Genomic DNA, 17,848 nt, shown 5'->3' on the forward strand with positions numbered 1-17,848 from the left:
CTCATATTTCCCTCCACATTTTCATCCCTACACACTTTTTTCTGTGCATTTGCTGTTGAGGGGATGGAATCAAGGCATATTTAAGGACTGCTGCTAAGATGTGGAGACAACTGTGCTTGAGGCATAACTTTACTTTCATCTACATGTCTTAGCTGGAAAATGTGAGCTCCAGTGCATCAGCACAAACCCACAGGAATGAAAATCCAAGAGACACTTTCCTGCCCCAGCAGGGCTTAGCATCTCACCTTCTGGCAGTGTGTAAGGCAGAATAAAGGTCAGCATTTTGACTGAACAGCTAGGAAAGATTTGGATTTCAGGAAATCCCAAAATGTGCTACTAGAGCTGTGGCCAGATCCACTGCAGAGAAGGCTGCATGAACTGGAGGCAAAGAGGGAAAGAGAAAAGCTTTCCATGGGAACCCAAGCTTTGGAGACCTCACAGACTGGCCTTATCTGGGGGCATTGTGCTATCCAGCACTCACCCCCATGCAGGTTTGCTGCACACCTACAAATCCTCCCTCTGTGGAAGTCATTGACAGAATTCCCCTCTGCTTTTGGATCCCAGCTGAGCTGCAAGTGATTTGTGAATGTGTTGGTTATACAGACACTTGAATTGGAATCCAAGGAAAGATTGGGGTTTAGATGCTTCATCAGAATTTCTTTCTTTCCCTCTTCCCAGCACAGTTGTTGAGAGGCCAAGCCAAGTATCCTAATTGATACTGTACGTCTAACCCGGTCATTCAGGACAGCCAACATCCACTTCACTGAGTAAAATAAGTCCATTTCTGCCAGAGAAACCTGAAAGAGCAGCTAATTATGGACAAGGCTTGAAATGGTACTTGTGGTTCCACTGCAGGGGCATAAAATTACCATTTCTGTCTCTAAAGAGAGGTCCTTTGAGTGGAGCATAATAACACTTGGACATTTCTGGCATGTCAGAACATTTAGTTCCTGCAATAAAAAGTCTTTCATTAATCCACACAATACCTTTGAATGAGAAGCTGCTTGTAAGAGATAAACTGTGTCTTGGGCATTTCTGCTCCAGTCTGCTGGAACCCTCCTTTGCATTTTTAAAATGTAGACACCAGGAGTAAAACGAGCCATGCATTCCAAAGAAACACAAGAGGACACTGGAGACACTGCGGCACACGTGAACCGTGGCAAAGCACATCAGACATGGAGAAGGAGAAATGAGCCTCAGATGGGCAGACAAGCAGTGAGTGCCAGAAACACAGCAAAGAGAGGGCAGGGCTGCTGCCACTGCTCCCATGTGGTGTGTAGTGTTTTGTGGGGCTGGGCTGTGCAGAAAACCAAAATGCTGCTCCAAACACCCACTAGGGCTGGGACATCAGCACCAAGGAGCTGCCTTCCAGCTCTGAGCTGGCTGCAGACAGCCTGCTCCAAGGACAGGGACCTTTCCTCAAAGCCTTGTTGCTCACAGCCTGATGGAGGTATGGATTTCCACAGCTCTCTTTCGACTCAGGCAGAAGATATGACCTTTGTGCTGTTCTTTTAATATGTCTGATGCAGGCTGATATTTTTCCAGAAATTTAATCCTGTGGTAAGATAATGAAAATCAACACGCCATGCAGAGAGATTAGGAGAGAAAAAGGGGATGCAAAGTCATCAGGTGTTTATAATGCCTTATAAATCTGAAATGTTTCCTCGAGGAGTCAAAATAAAAGTGCACAAAACAGTCTGAGGGTCTCTCCTTCCCTAAAATTTTGCCTGGTATCAATGGGGACAAGATTATGGTGATTTGGCCAGGTCACAGGCCACTCCCAGCAGCTGCCTCCAGCTTTTCAGATTATTCCCATTGTCTAAGTCACAGAAACTACCTGGAAAAAGACACAGATCTGACCCAGTGACCACCTGCCATGTCCTGGGACACACACCCTGCATGTACAGCCAGTGACCAAGCCCTGGGCCACCACGGAGAGCTCTTTGCCAAATGGCAGTAAATGCTGCTGGGTAGCTAAAGTTCCAATTTCAGTTCAGAGAATGCAGTCAGAAACCAAGCAATGAAAGCATGTCTGTGAATTATTGTTAGTGGCAAGAGGTAAAATGCCAGAAAAAAAGAGAAACACAAAGCAAGAGGTGTATGGTCACGCACACAAGCACACAGGAGTACCATCATCTTGTGCTGCGCTGATCAATTTTTCACTCCATTTCTCCTCTAACCTTTTTTGGCCCCCAATATCCTCCAAAAGCTTTCACTGTGTGTAATAAATGACAATCCACTGTACCTCAGGGCTCCAAGCCGATGAGCTGTCAGTAGCATCATTTACTTCCAGTCCCTGGTTGGCAAACGTTGTCTCCGTTTCCAGACGTCCTTCCCTGTGTGACTGGCTGACACCATCCCCAGCCCTGGGCTCCATCCCGGGCCCTTTGTGCTGCCCAGTGCCCTTACTCCTGGTTGTTGTTCTTGAATCCACAGATACGTGGTCATCTTCACGACAGGAGAGGTTGTCTTGGTAACTCAGCTGGCTTAGTCCATCCAGATCTAACAATTTTCAGCAAGAAAATAATTTCAGAGGGATTAGAACAAATTCCTGCACTTTGCAAAATGTGCCTTTCTCTCCTCTATTTTATTTTTTTTTAAACTTTTCCCTAATCCCTCGTGCTTACAATAGACAGTTTGTTTCCTGCAGCACTGCAGCACCTATAAAATAACCAATCCTGTTTAGATCAGCATTTGATGGAGGGGACATGGGTGTTTCTCACCTCATCCTGAACTGAGAAACCCACTGCCTTTACTTGAAGGAGTTATCCACAAAATGCAACTATCAGTGGAGTGTCTGGGATATTCAAGTGCAGCCCCAAATCAATCTCTTCTATGAAAACACAAATCAGACCACAGAAAAGTACAGCAGAAGCCTGATGAAGAGGTATCACAATTTTCTCCTGGGTAGGAGGAGGAGATGACAGGAGTTAGCATTGTCCTCAAGAGCATGGTGCTGGTGAGGAAAGCAGCTTCACAGACATAACAGAGGGCCAGCATTACCTTCTCACCCATTCCTGAGAGTTTAGGTGGGCATGACCAGCTCCAAAAACCAACCAGGAATCTCTAAATCCCATTCTTGGGCTGGATTGTCTTCCCAAGGACAACTGAGGGCAGATGTGTTACAACTGAGAGGAGATGCATTACCTAATTTCCTAACTGCTTTTATTAGTTTTGATTCATCTTGTCCTACACGTACTCCATGGGCTAGAATAAACTTCATAAATGAGAATAAAATAATCCTCTCTGCTTCACACCACAGATTCCTTTTCCACACCACTGAAATCCCTATTATGAACACAGGATGCTTTTCTCTACTTTAAAGCTCCAGTGAGAGCTCTCTGGATGGAGCAGCACAGATAATTATATGTCCAGGGACACAGATGAAAAAAAGTCATGATTTGGCCTTGGCTGTGTTCTGCAAGCACTTTCAGAAGAAAACCAGGGACATTCCTCCTCCTAATGCATCTCATGATGAGCCTTGCTTCAGGAACACGGAAAGACAGATTCTGCCTCCATTTCTTTCAAATAAGCAAAAAGCAGTCACAGTGAAAGAATGAGTTGTGCTTCCAGACAGCTGATGACAGCAATGAAAACATAACAATTCCCTTTGCAAACAGACCTATTTGGGGTCTAAAGGTTCCACAGAAGAAGGTGATGTTGGAAGGGGCCTTTGGAGGTCACCCTGTCCACTCCCCTGCTCAGGAAGGGCCACGTCTTTGTTTGTTCCTGCAAAGGTCACCACTAAAGAACAATCATTTTTTTCAAATTTGGTCTCAAATTCAAATTTTTAAAAATAGTATTAATTACTATGTTTAATAGAAAACTACTAGTTTGCTCTCATTAAGTGAATCAATGTTTTTATTCCCTGTCTGATAAATGAGATTGAGACTCTGATGGCAACTGACCTGGAGACGGCTGAGATGCCCAACAACATTTTTTATCTCAGTTTTCACTGTCAGCTTCTTGCCCCACATCTCTCAAGACCCTGAATCTCCAGGCAAGGACAGGGAGAATAATGTCCCACCCATCTCAGGAGGAGTTCAGGTTTGAGACCCTCTGAGGGACTTGAACACTCATGAATCCATGGCACCTGTTGAGATGCATCCCAGGACCTTGAGGGGAGAGGACCTGTTAGAGCAGGGCCAAAGCAGGGCCCTGAAAATGGTCTGAGGGCTGCAACACCTTTTGCATGAAGACAGGCTGAGAGCCTTGGGCTTGTTCATCCTGGAGAACAGAAGGCATCAGGAAGACCTTGTTGGTGTTTTTCAGTACTTAAAGAGGGATTACAATAAAGATGGCAAACACTATTTACCAAGGCCTGTAGAGACAGGACAAGGGAAATGTTTTAAACTGAAACAGCTGAATTTAGATTGGATATAAGGAAGAGATTCTTTACTATGAGGTGGTGAGGCCACTGGCACAGGCTGATCAGAGAAGCTTTGGATATGTTCAAGGCCAGGCTGGATGGGGCTCTGAATAACTTGGTCAAGGCAGGGGGATTGGACTTGATAAATTTCAAAAGTCCCTTCCAACCTGAGCCATTCTATGATCCTCTACCCATTCCTCTGTCTTAGAACAAAAAACCCAAATCTTTCTGAGTAGAAGACATTCTGTGCTTGGCCTTAGCAGCAAATATACCATTTCTGATGCTTATCTGCTTCACACACATACAAAATTCCAACGAGAGGAGTGAGGATTATACTCAGGAAACATTTCCTGTAGGTGAACAGAAGTCCTTGTTCCTTTCCTTGGCTGCTCTTTCAATTTAAGGACTCAGAAATTAGCGAATAACTTTATCCCCTTTCTTCAACTATGAACGATCTCCACTCTCCCTCCCAGCAAAGTCCTTCAAGCACAGGTACTTCAACCAAGAAGTCTGAGAGCACCTCACAGCTTTGTAATTATGGTCCTCTTCCTCATGGAAGATGGCCCTTCAGGAGCAAAGAGGGATCCGAATTCACATCTCTCAAACTCCAGGTGAGTGCTCTTCTCACTCCCTTCTGAAATGTAAAACCCATCTCTTCTCCTCCTCCCCAAATCTGCCAGACCTAGTTCTGAACTGAGAGCCCTCATTGTCTCCCCTCTGCCCTGAGCTGAAAGTCTGGAGTGAGGGTAGAAAGCAATCTTTTTCTTTTTTTTTTTTTCCCCATTCCTCCCCTTCTTCTCTACAGTCAGAAAACAGAAAGAAGTCAACATAAAAGCATAAGCAAGAAATAAAATAACAGAAATTCCACGCATTTACTGAGACTGAATGGATACAGGCACTCCTTAAGGCATTTAATTAGCAAGCCAATGTCTAATACACATTTAAACAGTGGGTCATCCATCAAAGCACACACCACACAGCAGGCTTTCAGAATAAAATGCTTCTGTAGTAAGAAATTATCCTCACACAATTGTCTTGTGGGTTTGACTCCTGCTGGGATAATATCTAGATCAATAATAAAGGAATTTTCAAAAACTACATTAAAGCCATAAAAGTCTACCCATAACAGGAGAACTCCAGAAATATATTAATAGAGCAAGCCATCTCCCTGAGACTCAGGCACAAAATGAATGTGTTAGGAAAGCAAATGTAGTATTCAGGGGAAGTAAAGAAAGAGGTGATTCACCCAAACCAATCAGTGAAACAGTCTGGCTTTTCCTTTAAATTTAAAGCAGTTTGGTAAGAGATAATCACGTATAAATACCAGTATTAGATGATCATCACAGGTAATAGACCAACTATACAGACTAGAACAACTACACCTCTCCAATTACATCCGTTCCAACATTATATTCACAAAATAAATGTTGGAAACAAAAGTTTCTCCTGTAAAGGAAAAGGTCAGAGCCATAAAACGCCTGTAATTTACCTGGGAGATCTTTAAGGAAGAAAATGTCAACCGTCTTATGAATACCTGACGTGAATAAACAGCACAGCATCAGGGACAGAGGTTGAGACAGCATTATCTGAACTTTAATTAGCCAAGAGTCCCTACAGAGCAATAGCAGACAATTCTCAGATTAAGGGCAGATAGTACTGTACTATGAAAAAGGGGGATTTTTCTTAAAAATTCTGTCTCCCAAACTTTCCCTTTCAGGTCACATGTTCACAGTCCAGGAAGGAGGCAAGGGGGATAGTGGGTAGCAGAAATCACCAATAAATGAGACAAGCCTGTGTTCACGATTGGAGAACTGGCTGTGAAAAAACTGTCAGATGAAAGGACGAGCATGACCTCCTGATAGAACTCCAACAGGAACTGGGATGTAGAAGCATCTGTCCAAAGATACAAGGAATGCTTGACACATTAAACACTGAGAACAAGGCTGGAAAACATTGAGCAGTCCCTCCTCACATTGGCAGGCAAATGTTCTGGCTAATTTACAGTAACTTTCTTTTTTTTTCAATGACACACAATTTCTCAGTTCTATGAATCATTATATTGTGCCAAAGAAATGTCCTGAGAGGTCTCATCACTTCCTAAAGCCCACTGCCAGAGTTAAAAGATGGGGACTGGTAGATCTTGCTAAATTAACACCACATAGTTCATTAACCAGCAAGAAACAGATGAGGAATTTATGTGTGCCTGTTCCCTGTGCTGACCAAAGCTGTGTTTGCTATGTGAACTCTAAGGAATCACCGTGCTTCCATGCAAGGAAACCAAAATTAAAATAAATTTTAAAAAAACATCTCTTATTTGAAAGAAATTAGATCCCTTCTTTAAACTGTGCTTAAACTCATGAGGAAAGTTAAGAACCTGTTTAAATATAGTCCAGAGGAAGAAAGGATTTTTGTACGGACCTAGGTACCTCTGGAATTGAAATCCTCCTAGCTACAAGCAGGGATTTTTCAAAACACCTCTTCTTACAAGACAGCAGAGCTATGGCTTGTAGCAAAGTGATTTTAGATGAGGCATATTTGCCCTAGCACAGCAGCAATCCTCTTGCCTGGCCCTTGCTACAGTCCCAGTTGCAAAGCATTTTTGCAGTACCCCTGCACCCCTTGCACTGAGAAACCCACAGGGAGAGCAAGCAGTGCTCCTGCCCCTGGTTAGTTTGAGATTAGCCACCAAAAGAGTGCTAAAAAATCTTCCTAGAAGAGCCTCAAAGGAGCAGAATCATTATCTAATTACAATAAATCTAAACAAAAATGGCTTGTAAATTTTAGGGGTTAAAGAGAAAAAGGATCTTAAATTTCAAGTGACATTATGCAATCAGGCCAAGATTGTTTAATTTACCACATGCTGGGTAATAGTCTGAGAAGGCTCCATGTTTCCAGAACTAAAATAGGCTCTTTATTAACAGGGTGATTTGCAGAGAGGCTGTGGGCAGAGCTGGCATTCGAGCCCGTTCCACTCCCCAGAGCATCCTCCAAACACTTCCCTCATGCTGTGTGCACTCCAAGATCTATTCAGGTTACTACAAAGATTTTCTAACAGGTGAAAAGTTAAAGCTAAACGAGTCCAAAGTGCAGACTGTCACAGAAACAGAGGGTCAAGGAAGCTCTCCTGTAAGAACACAACGTGAGAAGACTCTGCCATATGCCAAGTCTGAGTGGGAGAGAAGTTATTCAGGGCTCTCCAAGATGCTCAGCTCCGCTCTGTGCCTGAGTTTGCTATGGATTTCAGATTATGTAAGAAATTAAAACTACCAGCAGTATGTGTAAAAGGTCTGTTAAGAGTACACAAGGAGAAGAGAAGTCTCAGGCAAAGTCTGAACATGCCATGATCCCAGTCTGGACTCAGCACTTCCAAAAGGTCCCTCATCCTTCCCATCCAGAGGATCTGCTCAGCTGGAACAGTGTGTGATACACCCTTGGAGCACAGTGATGGCTTTACAACCACAAATCTTTATGTTTTGTGATGGTGGCACCAGCTGGGTACCTCTGAGAATAAAAGTAAGAGCAACTCTGCACTGTGTTGTACCAGAAGAGCTAGATGGAGAGACATATCCTCAAATGATCTGACTGGAGGGTGCATTAAATTCAAGCAATTATATTTCAAAATTAAAACATTCTATTGAACTAAAAATAAAGGGCACTTTTATGGCTCTTCCCTCTAATGAACTTCTCCAGATTTTTTGAATATGTTCAGGCCAATTTTCTAAATAGCTATGTTTTTAAATGCATTTCATCTCTGTTTGTATAAAAGAGTCATCACATTAGTCCATGGAAGATCATAAAATTCTTCCCTTCTGTGCCATAAATTTTTAGTTTCTGTCATTGTCTGACATTTGGCGTATGCACTGCCAAATGATTCAGAATAATCCATTCAATATTCACCTTGTGTTTGTGAAGTTGTTACAAAAGGAGACATTCAGCTTCTGCTAAAAGGCTTGCTAAAGAGATGACTTATGTGGCACAGATAAAAAATAATTACAACCAAGCCTTGCAGTCTTTACTCTGGAAAAATTTCCAATAAAAATCCATGAGAATCCCTGTGGGTTAAGGAAACAGAATTCAATAACAATATAAAATTAATGGAAAGATCTTAATGGACTTAAGAAAGTCTTGGACCTGGGACACTTCCCCCTAAGTATTTTAGCTGAAGGTGAAATCAGGAAATCAAGTTTAGTAAGAGAGGATGGAAGAACTAGAACTTGTTCTCCACAGCAAAAGAACCTCTCTGTGTTGAGGCTGCAGACCTCAGACTCCAATTTTTTAACCTTTTTCCATGCAAGCAGTGCCTCTGCATCCAGAGCCCTCTGTCCTGTACTCCTTGTGGCTGGAGGGCAAGTGCCTGAATTTGGGTCTACACTCCACACTTGCTTTTTGCTTGGATACTTCTGACCAAAAACTGTGTGACCATGACACAGAGGTCTCAAACTGCTTAATCACATCGTGGTTATTGCCTGAAGATGCTGTCTGTTCATCCTCCTCCCCGTATCTGTTACTGGGACAAAAACACAACTCAGGATTTAGACTCTGGCCAAGAAGCCAGAGGACACAGCACATTTCTGACCCTCAGGGGAGGAAAAGAGACCAAAGATTTTGGGAGGACTGGGACATGACCTTGAGAAGCACCTGCTTCTCCAAACCTCTGCAAAGTTTAGTGATGTCATATTGTGTCAGCACCATTTACATATAATTAGACCCTGCTCAACTCTGCAGATTAACCTAATTTTTTTTAATGAAAATATTTAACAGAACAAAACACAAAGTCACAACACACCAAAGAACCACTTGCAAAACCATTTGCATGTGCAAAGACCAAGTAGTAAACAAAGGTCTTGAAAACTTTTTCATGCTCCCATCCCCCTGCAGCTCCTGCTAAGGTTTGGGAGAGAACTTCTCTTGTGCAAAAAAAGCAACTTGGATGGGACCACTCAGGGTAGTGCCACAAACACATAAATATGGCACGTGGCTAGCAGGCACTGCTGGCTCCACCTGCCAGCAGCAGACAGCTCTGGACACCGGTGTGAATTATAACCCTTAAAAGTGAAGATAAGGCATTTGAGCACATCCCCGGGCTGCCCTGGCCCTCCTGCTGCCAGCGTGTGCGGTGCATGGGGGATGGCTGTGCCCTCACCAGTGCTGAGCACCCTCCAGAGGGGCAAGGAGGGCTCAGGACATGCTGTACATTCTTGACCTGGCTTGGTCAGGATGGAAACACAGAGACATTTTGCTGCTGTCCCTGCCAGCAGCACCAGGGGAGCACAGCAGCAGTGGCTGTGCACGCAGGGTTTGTGTGTGAACAGCCCAGCTGCCGAGTGTGGTCAGGCCACTGCTCATCCTGCTGCATGGTTTGGTTGCCAAGACTCTCTTTGATAATCTCCATGGCAAAGCCCAGCAGCTGAGCAAACGGGTGGAGAGGGAGGCTGTCCTGTTTTGGGCGGGAAAGCACCTTCCTCCACCTCAAACATCAGCCTCAGGTGGGGAAACTCAGACCTGCTTTAACATACTCTGCTAGGTCTGTTAAAAATCTGCAGTATAAACTTAATGGCAAGTGCTGTCACAGCTCCATAAATCTGCTGCATAGGAGGCAGCACTCCTCTCCCAGGACAGAGCACCAAGTCCAGCTGATCCCAGTAGAAGCCAACTCCTTTCATGCCACCACACTGGTAGGTTTGACCCTCTGGGGTCTGGTGTGCCACAGTTTGACAACAAGCCTGCTCTTCCTGCTGGAAAACTGCTCTCAGTTGGAGGAAAAAGCTGTGTTCCTACTCTGATAACAGCGAAAAAATTTAAACATTAGTTTGTAAATGGTGGGTGACCAGCTGTCGTAAAATCTGATTACTTTTATGTAAGCTATTAAAAATAACCTTCTTTGAAATTTTCTTAGATAAAAATTATCTCAAGCTGTAACTACCCCGTGGCCTAACTGTGATATAGTCAAATAATCAAAACACATAAAAATAAACATTCCTTTTCAGTCTGCATTTCTACCTGCAGCTCATGTAAGCTCTACAAAATTTATCTAATTGCTCAGCTAACGCTATAAAGTTCTATTAACATGTGTATGTCTTTTGGGCGATAAGGATAAAAATAGAAAATTATCCCAGTTTAACCAAAAGTCCACATTTCACTCGAACAACTTTCTAAAAACCCTGTGTAAAATAACATCTTTAGTAGTTAAATCACACCATTCACCATTTTCTCAGACAACTGTAACATTAAAATCCTGGGTCCACAGGCTGTAAACTTAGATAAATGTGCCTTAACACAATGTGAAAATCTGATTATCACAATAAATTCTGCAAAGGCCCTGTGGATGCAGGGCTCCTGGACAGGTCCTGTCAGGGCACTGCCCCACCTGCAGCCCCCCTTTGGCTGAGAGAGGAGGGGAAGGGAGCGGGGATGGAGGAGACAGGCTTGGCACAGTGGGATACATTATTGGCTGCTTGACTTTGATTTCAGCTTCCCCAGTCCCCAAGGCACGGCTGCATCACTTGTTATGACAGCGGCTGCTGCTGCTCACAAACATTTGGAGGCACACGGGCTAATTAAACGGTGGCACTGGGGAATCTGCAGAGAGAGCCTGGTGCTCCTGCTGCTGAATCGCTGCCTGAGCACCGACAGCTCCCTGTCAACTTAATATCTCTGTATTAATAACAGTAACTTAACCCAGGGGAGAGGGAAACCATCACCATTCAAACACACAAGTGGCCTGATTAGCAAAGGACAAGGGGGAAGCATTTTCTACATCACCATGGAAACTTAAATAAAGGGCCCGTAATTACAATCTAAATTCTGGAAAGATAATGAATACATCTTGAGATCTGCAGATGTTGTGTAGCATATACATATTTCTAGCAACTTCAACTCAATTACTTCTATGCAGCATCTGTTTTACAAATCAGCTTCCCACTGCTCATAATGAGGCATGTGGGATTTTTAATTTATTTTTTTTTCCCAGAGGAGACAGAGGGGGAAGAAGAAGGGTGACCTCTTTTTTTCTGGCAAGGTATTTCAAGCTACCACTATTTATTTAGAGATTTCAAACACCCAGTCAGTTACAAAGTTAGCTCACAGGCATCCAAACACACCAAGCTAAAACGCATGAAATAAATAATTCAAGAATTCTCTGCAGTGTTACCAAGTAGAAAGAATAACTTATTATTTCCTCCAAGCTTACCCAAGGAAAAAAATTACCAGATAAAATACATCATGTAGGTGTGAAATACAGAGGTACTGCATGCATCCTGTCTGCCTGGGTGTTAAAAAACAACAGCAACAAACAACAGTCATTTTGTCTGGACAGCGGGAACTTTCCAAATGCCAAATTTCTGATTTTCCTACACATTTAATGCTGCCTTTGTGCTTCAGCTTTTGTCTTAGAGATTTTGCTTCTCCTCCACAGAAGTCAGAGAGATTTTCAATGGGAACATCAGCCCATTGAAGGAAGCAGGTGTAGCACACAAAAAAGTGGGTTTGATCACACAACCAAGACAATATCAGTACACCCATGCATAATGCACACACCCAGAGCATCCCAGGAGCACTCCCTGCCAAGTTCTTTGCTTTTACAGAAGCAGTCACACAGGCCTGGCCTTAAAATTTTCATGATCAGGATGACAGAGAGGAGCAGGGATCTGCAATAGCTCCTACCCCAGCAAAACTCAGAACTGCACAAGGGAAGGAAAAGCTTCTCTTTGGAAAACTGGAAAGGTCTGTGCCAAACAAGGGACTTGTTAAAGCTTCTCAGCAAAAGGAGGAACATTTTGTACAGGGAACATGCAGGGACACTCATGGGGTTGCTCCTATCAATTCCCAGGCTGCAGCTCTGCAGTAGTTTTCAGTCTGGAGCCTTTCAGTCTGGAGCTGCTCCTGCTGTCAGCCACTTGAACTGGGAATTCAAACTGAGGCACAAAGTGACAGACCTGCCTGACTTAGGCTTGACTAAGGAGGAGGGCACCCAATCCAAGCCATTCCCTTAGATCCCAAATGTGTTAAAAATGCTGGAGTAAACCCCTGTTTCTACACACTGACAGGACACCCCTGACTAACACCCAGAGGTCATTTAGTGCTGAGGAGGAGTTCTCCTTGCACCATCCCCGTGTGTTTTCAGCCCTTCCTACCAGATCCAACAACCAGGGAATATTTGATATCCACTGCTAAAGGTGAGGTTTACCCCTCTCTGCTGAGTGTCAACAGACAGTGCCCTGCTTCTGCCTCTCCATCTGTCCTCACTCTGTGGCCAAACCAACTAGGAAGCTCCCCAAGGTGAGTTTATTTGGGTGGCTGCATGCAGTGCAGGTGGAGAGAATCACAACTTGGAAGCCTTTGTACCAAAGGATATTTACAGCAAAAATAATTTTTAAGAGAAGAGAACAAAAGAGCAAAAAAAGAGAATAATCAGGGGAAAAAAAAAAAAAAGAAAAAAAAAAACTTTTTTTGGCTCTAAGCACCTCTACAGTGAAACAATACAGCAGTCAGAGCAATACACCCCAATTCTGTGCACAGCTGTGCAAAGAAATTGAGGACTACCCACAGAAAACAGCAGGAAAACCAGCATATTTTCCTGTTGTTTGTTTCCTACTCCCAAAATTGGTTTTTAAAAATAGGAACATGGGATTCCACATCAAACTGGCTCTCACTGTGCTGCCTAAGGTTCTTCCATTGCTGTAGGAAATGGCAGCCAAGAGGCTGAACCACAATCATCCCTGATTTTCCCAATCACCTACTTTGCATCTTACATGTGGAGCAAGTATGAGTCAGGCTTCATTTATTCTACCGGGTTCTATTACCACAGGCCCAGGATTTGTGCAGGAGTGGAAGAAAAAAAGAGATTACACACGGTAGGAGATACTGCTAAGCCAGGAGAGCCCCTGGTGTGGATGCAGTTGCATCCATGAGTCAGCCTGCAGCTCCCTGACAGCCCAGGTTGGGCTGTGTGCAGGAAACATGCAGCTGCAGAGGCAGAAAAGCACCTTCTGTCAGCACATGTGTCACACTGGGGACCCTGCAGGGCACAGGTGGAGCTGAGTGTGCTCGGGGGTGTGGGCCTCGAAATGCTCATGGCCTCAGAAACTGAACAAACTGCTGGATGCCAGTGGCTGGTGAAGTAGAAAACACTGTCCTTTCCTTCCAACATAAAAATAGAACTTTACCCTCACCAGTATTATTTTTATGACAGGTTTCCTGGTAGTTTTCATACCACAGTGGGTTGAATTCCTTCAGGTTACCCGTCCATCATTTCTTCTATTTGTTTGTTTGGATAAGAACTTCCTCTAATGCAAGGCAGTCAGTTCCTAAACCTTCTCCAGCACGTTTAAGGAAGTTGCTCTGGATTGGCACTCGCTGCTTTCAGCTGGCAGGAACCAAACTGGCCAAGGAAACATCCAGAAAACTCAGGTCAGTGACTCTGCTCCTTTTAAAGGAGACCCAGTGTATGCCCTCACCACTCACAGCACCCAGCCATCAGCTTCACACCCACAGGCCTTTGCTTGCTGATTAACAGTGTGGAAATGAACTCCCCTGAAAAGATATTTGTTTGGATTTGATACAGAAAACAACTGCACTGCAACGAGGCAGATATTTATTTTCCCACCAATTTTTCTAATTGAAACTTTGTTTGCTGCCAGAGGGTTGATTCACCACAGTCCCCTTTTACTGTAACAGCATAGCCCTCCTGGGAAAATCACCAGCTTTGGGAGCAGCAGCGGGTGGGGATGTGGTGCAGCACAGCTCACAGGACCGAAGCTGTCACCCAAAAGGGACAACCCCGTCCTCCTGCCCTTCCCCTCTTCCCTTTGTTTTGGTTTTAGCATTACATGGTGTCTTGGGTTAAAAAATTTTAACCAAAGATGTGTGTTCTATTTTCATCTGTTGAAACCCATTGGGAGATATTGTTCTTCTCTCCTCCTGCACCCATCCTCCTCCGAGGGACATCACCTGTGAATGGGCCATTTAAGGCCTCTCACATGACTGATAATGTTACTTCATTCCATTCCAGAGTGGGATGCCCCCCTCTGTGGGAGGAGCCAAAGCCTTTCCACCAGCATAAAACCAGCAATCCCAAATGCTAAGGCAGCTGGTTTTCCACTGAATCCTTGGAGGAAGACTGGACCCATCTTGCCAGCACTGGACCTTTTTTTTTTCTACAAGATCATTTCTGCCCCACAGAACAACACCTGTCACTCCAGGAGGATTTATCTGGACTGCTTCCAACCCTAACAACAGGGTGTCAGGTCATATCTCTGACTGTCAGGGTTTTCTAGGACTTTTGTTTGTTCACTTGTTTGGGTTTTTTTTTTTTTTTTGTACTACTGCATTTGTATTTTTCTAAATATTCCTAGTAAACAACGGTTATTCCTATTCCCATATTTTTGCCTGAAAGCTCCTAATTGCAAAATTATAATAATTTGGAAGGAGGGGGTTTTTACATTCTCCATTCCAAGGAAAATTCCAGTTTCCACTGACAGATACCTGTCTTTCCAAACCAAGACACATGGCCAACTCACCTGGTTCAAAAGCATCAGGGAAAGGGCTGATGGCTCTTTTTTGAGGCAAGAGGCTGGGTTGGGTCACACAGTGGTTTGCTCTTGAGGCCAGGCAGGGGAAGCAGCTCAGCTGTGTGAGAGGGGAAGGATGCTGCATCTCAGCTGCAGTTTTACATCAATAAGAGGCAATTGCAAAACCCAGGCCCAAGGGTTTTGCAGTTACATTATTTATGGCAATAAGTCTAACCCCCAAACTGACCTTGAGACACAGAACTCCAGCAAACCACAGGGCTCTCATTAATCCAAATCCAGGGCTTACTCTCCAGCACCACCAGTCTCATTATTTGCTGGAAAATACTCCCACAACAGTTATGCTGTATAGGCTGTACAGGTTTGGATTCCTCTCATCCTGAGGAGGCAAATTCCTCCAAACACCCAGCTTGTGAGGGCAAGTCCTCATGAGTCTCTCCAAGAGTGCTTCATCTCACAGGGGTACGGAGTTCTTGAAGCAGAGAAGCACCTGCCTGGACAGGAGGGAACTTTTAGGTGGTGCAATGATGCCATGAGATCATCAGTGATTTTCATGGTCATGGGAAGGGATTTTCCACAGATTTTGCTCTGGACTGATCTAAGATTCAACCCAAATCATTTTTGTTGGGTACTGGTGAAGTGTCCCTAAGTCCATCTGTGGAAACTGCACGAGCATCCCACAAACAGCATCTGTGGGGGTACAGCCCAACTACACCTTCCTCATCACCTGCAACATCCCCAAAGCCCAACAGTGGCACTCCCTTTCTTTAAAACTGCACAGTTTTACCTCCAGGACTGTAACCTCCCTATTTGCTTTCATTGCAGAAAATTGATTTTCCTCTTGGCTTCTAAAACTACTTGAGGAGTCTGTGAGGCCACCCAAAATGATGGCTGCTGCCACCGGGTCATTGCAACAGCCAAAAATTACCTGGGCACAAGGAAGTCATAGCCACAGCCCTGTCTGGCACAGGGGGAAGATCAACACCAGCTCACTTTTTGGCAGAGTGATCCCATTTTATATAAGCTTACATTAGTGGATTTTGTGCTGTTAAGCTTTGCAAAGAGGTTAGGAGGGAACAGGGGTGGGTTATCCGTGCTTCCACCAAGCCCCTGCAGGGCAAGCAACAATTGCAAAAGAGATGAAAAGAGGAGGGAAAAGAGGAAGGAAAAGAGGAGAGGAGAGGAGAGGAGAGGAGAGGAGAGGAGAGGAGAGGAGAGGAGAGGAGAGGAGAGGAGAGGAGAGGAGAGGAGAGGAGAGGAGAGGAGAGGAGAGGAGAGGAGAGGAGAGGAGAGGAGAGGAGAGGAGAGGAGAGGAGAGGAGAGGAGAGGAGAGGAGAGGAGAGGAGAGGAGAGGAGAGGAGAGGAGAGGAGAGGAGAGGAGAGGAGAGGAGAGGAGAGGAGAGGAGAGGAGAGGAGAGGAGAGGAGAGGAGAGGAGAGGAGAGGAGAGGAGAGGAGAGGAGAGGAGAGGAGAGGAGAGGAGAGGAGAGGAGAGGAGAGGAGAGGAGAGGAGAGGAGAGGAGAGGAACAAGACAGTACTACTATTGGTGTCAGCACACAGAAATACTATGTTCCAGCTCTGCTGCTAGTATTGCCTGCACATAACCTCCACCACAACACAATGAGATCATTCACACCTGCCTCGCCTGTAGTAGGAGAGGGAAGGTGAGGAGGCAGGGTTTCTAGGAGAACGGCAGCATTTCCCAGATGCTGCCAAGATGCTGTTTATTGGTAAATGAAGTCTCTTGAGTCCTAAACAACCTTCCCAGAGGAAGATAGAGTCGCAACTGCCATATGGAGAGTGGGAAGAGGATGTCACTTAGCAAAAGTGGATCAGAAAATACATGCACAAACACACACGCTCACACACAATTTGTTCTGTAACTGCACTGAATGGCAAAATCCATTTCATCCTCTCCAATAAATCCTTCACTATACAGTTTATGCAACCTTCTAGATGACAAGAGCAGATGACAAGTACTCCTGGACAGAGCACCCTTCCCCATACCCCCAGGGGATGGGCATAAGGAAGCTCTGCCCACCAGACAAGGAACTTGGTGAAAACCCAAACCCCTGATCTACTGTGGGCTGACAAAGACACTCTGTCTAAAATCACTGGCTGAGGACGAACAGCAATGCTGACAGGCCCAAGACAGAGCTGGCAAAGGTACCACCTTTGAGAAATTGTGGTTTGAACCACTGTTTGGCTTCACTTCCCCAGCTGTAAAGCTGACATGCCACAATCCACTCTCCTTTTGGGGCTGTTGTGCTGCCTCATCCCCACTCACGTGTGACATCCTGCACGAAGGTCCCTTACAATTTGAAAATTTGAAAAGACAGAACTGCAAAGGAGTGCTTTAAATGCAAGCAGGAACATTGTGCCACCTTCTCAAGGACAAAAGTCTGTGCACAAACACTTGGAGTGGTTCTGAATTTCCCAGAGAGAAAGCATTCAGCACAAACTCACGCCTGCACTTCAGAAAGCCACGGGCTCGTATCACATTCTTCAGAGACCAGATGCATGTCCCTGGTCACGTTCGTGCCTCGTCCCACTCGAGCTGCCAGGAGTATTCTCTCTCAAGTGTTTTTGTCCACTGTCTGCCTTTGCTTTCATTCCCTCAGCCCTCGTGGTGGTATTGATTCAGTGTAGCCTCTTTAAATGTCCTTCTTGGAGTACAGGCACTGATTTTTATAGGGTTACATTCTGGCTAGAACACTGGCTGGCTCCATACCCAGACAGGTGATAAAATTCATAAACACTTCACTTCTCAACGTGGAGACTGGGCATCTATCTATTTTAGTCTCAAGTTCAAGCAGAAATTTAATTTATCCATCATCATCATCTTTTCCTTATGGGTAGATTTTGCTATGTGGTATTATAGGACCTGATGAAGACCTCACTTCTTGCCTAGGATTTCCTGCCTGCATGAAGGGTCATTTACTGAGGTCAGGAGT

General features: G+C 44.7%; 1 protein-coding gene across 1 annotated transcript in view; it reads right to left on the reverse strand.

Moving 5' to 3' along the window:
- The window catches only part of SYT16 (synaptotagmin 16), a 62,909-nt gene that overhangs the window by 16,531 nt on the left and 28,530 nt on the right, over positions 1-17,848 (reverse strand). The window contains exon 4 of the mRNA XM_063399555.1: positions 2,246-2,502. Within this exon, the coding sequence (XP_063255625.1) occupies positions 2,246-2,502 (257 nt within the window). The remainder of the gene's footprint in view (positions 1-2,245; positions 2,503-17,848) is intronic.

The sequence above is a fragment of the Prinia subflava genome, chromosome 5 (genome assembly GCF_021018805.1).
Source record: "Prinia subflava isolate CZ2003 ecotype Zambia chromosome 5, Cam_Psub_1.2, whole genome shotgun sequence".
Lineage (NCBI taxonomy): Eukaryota > Metazoa > Chordata > Aves > Passeriformes > Cisticolidae > Prinia > Prinia subflava.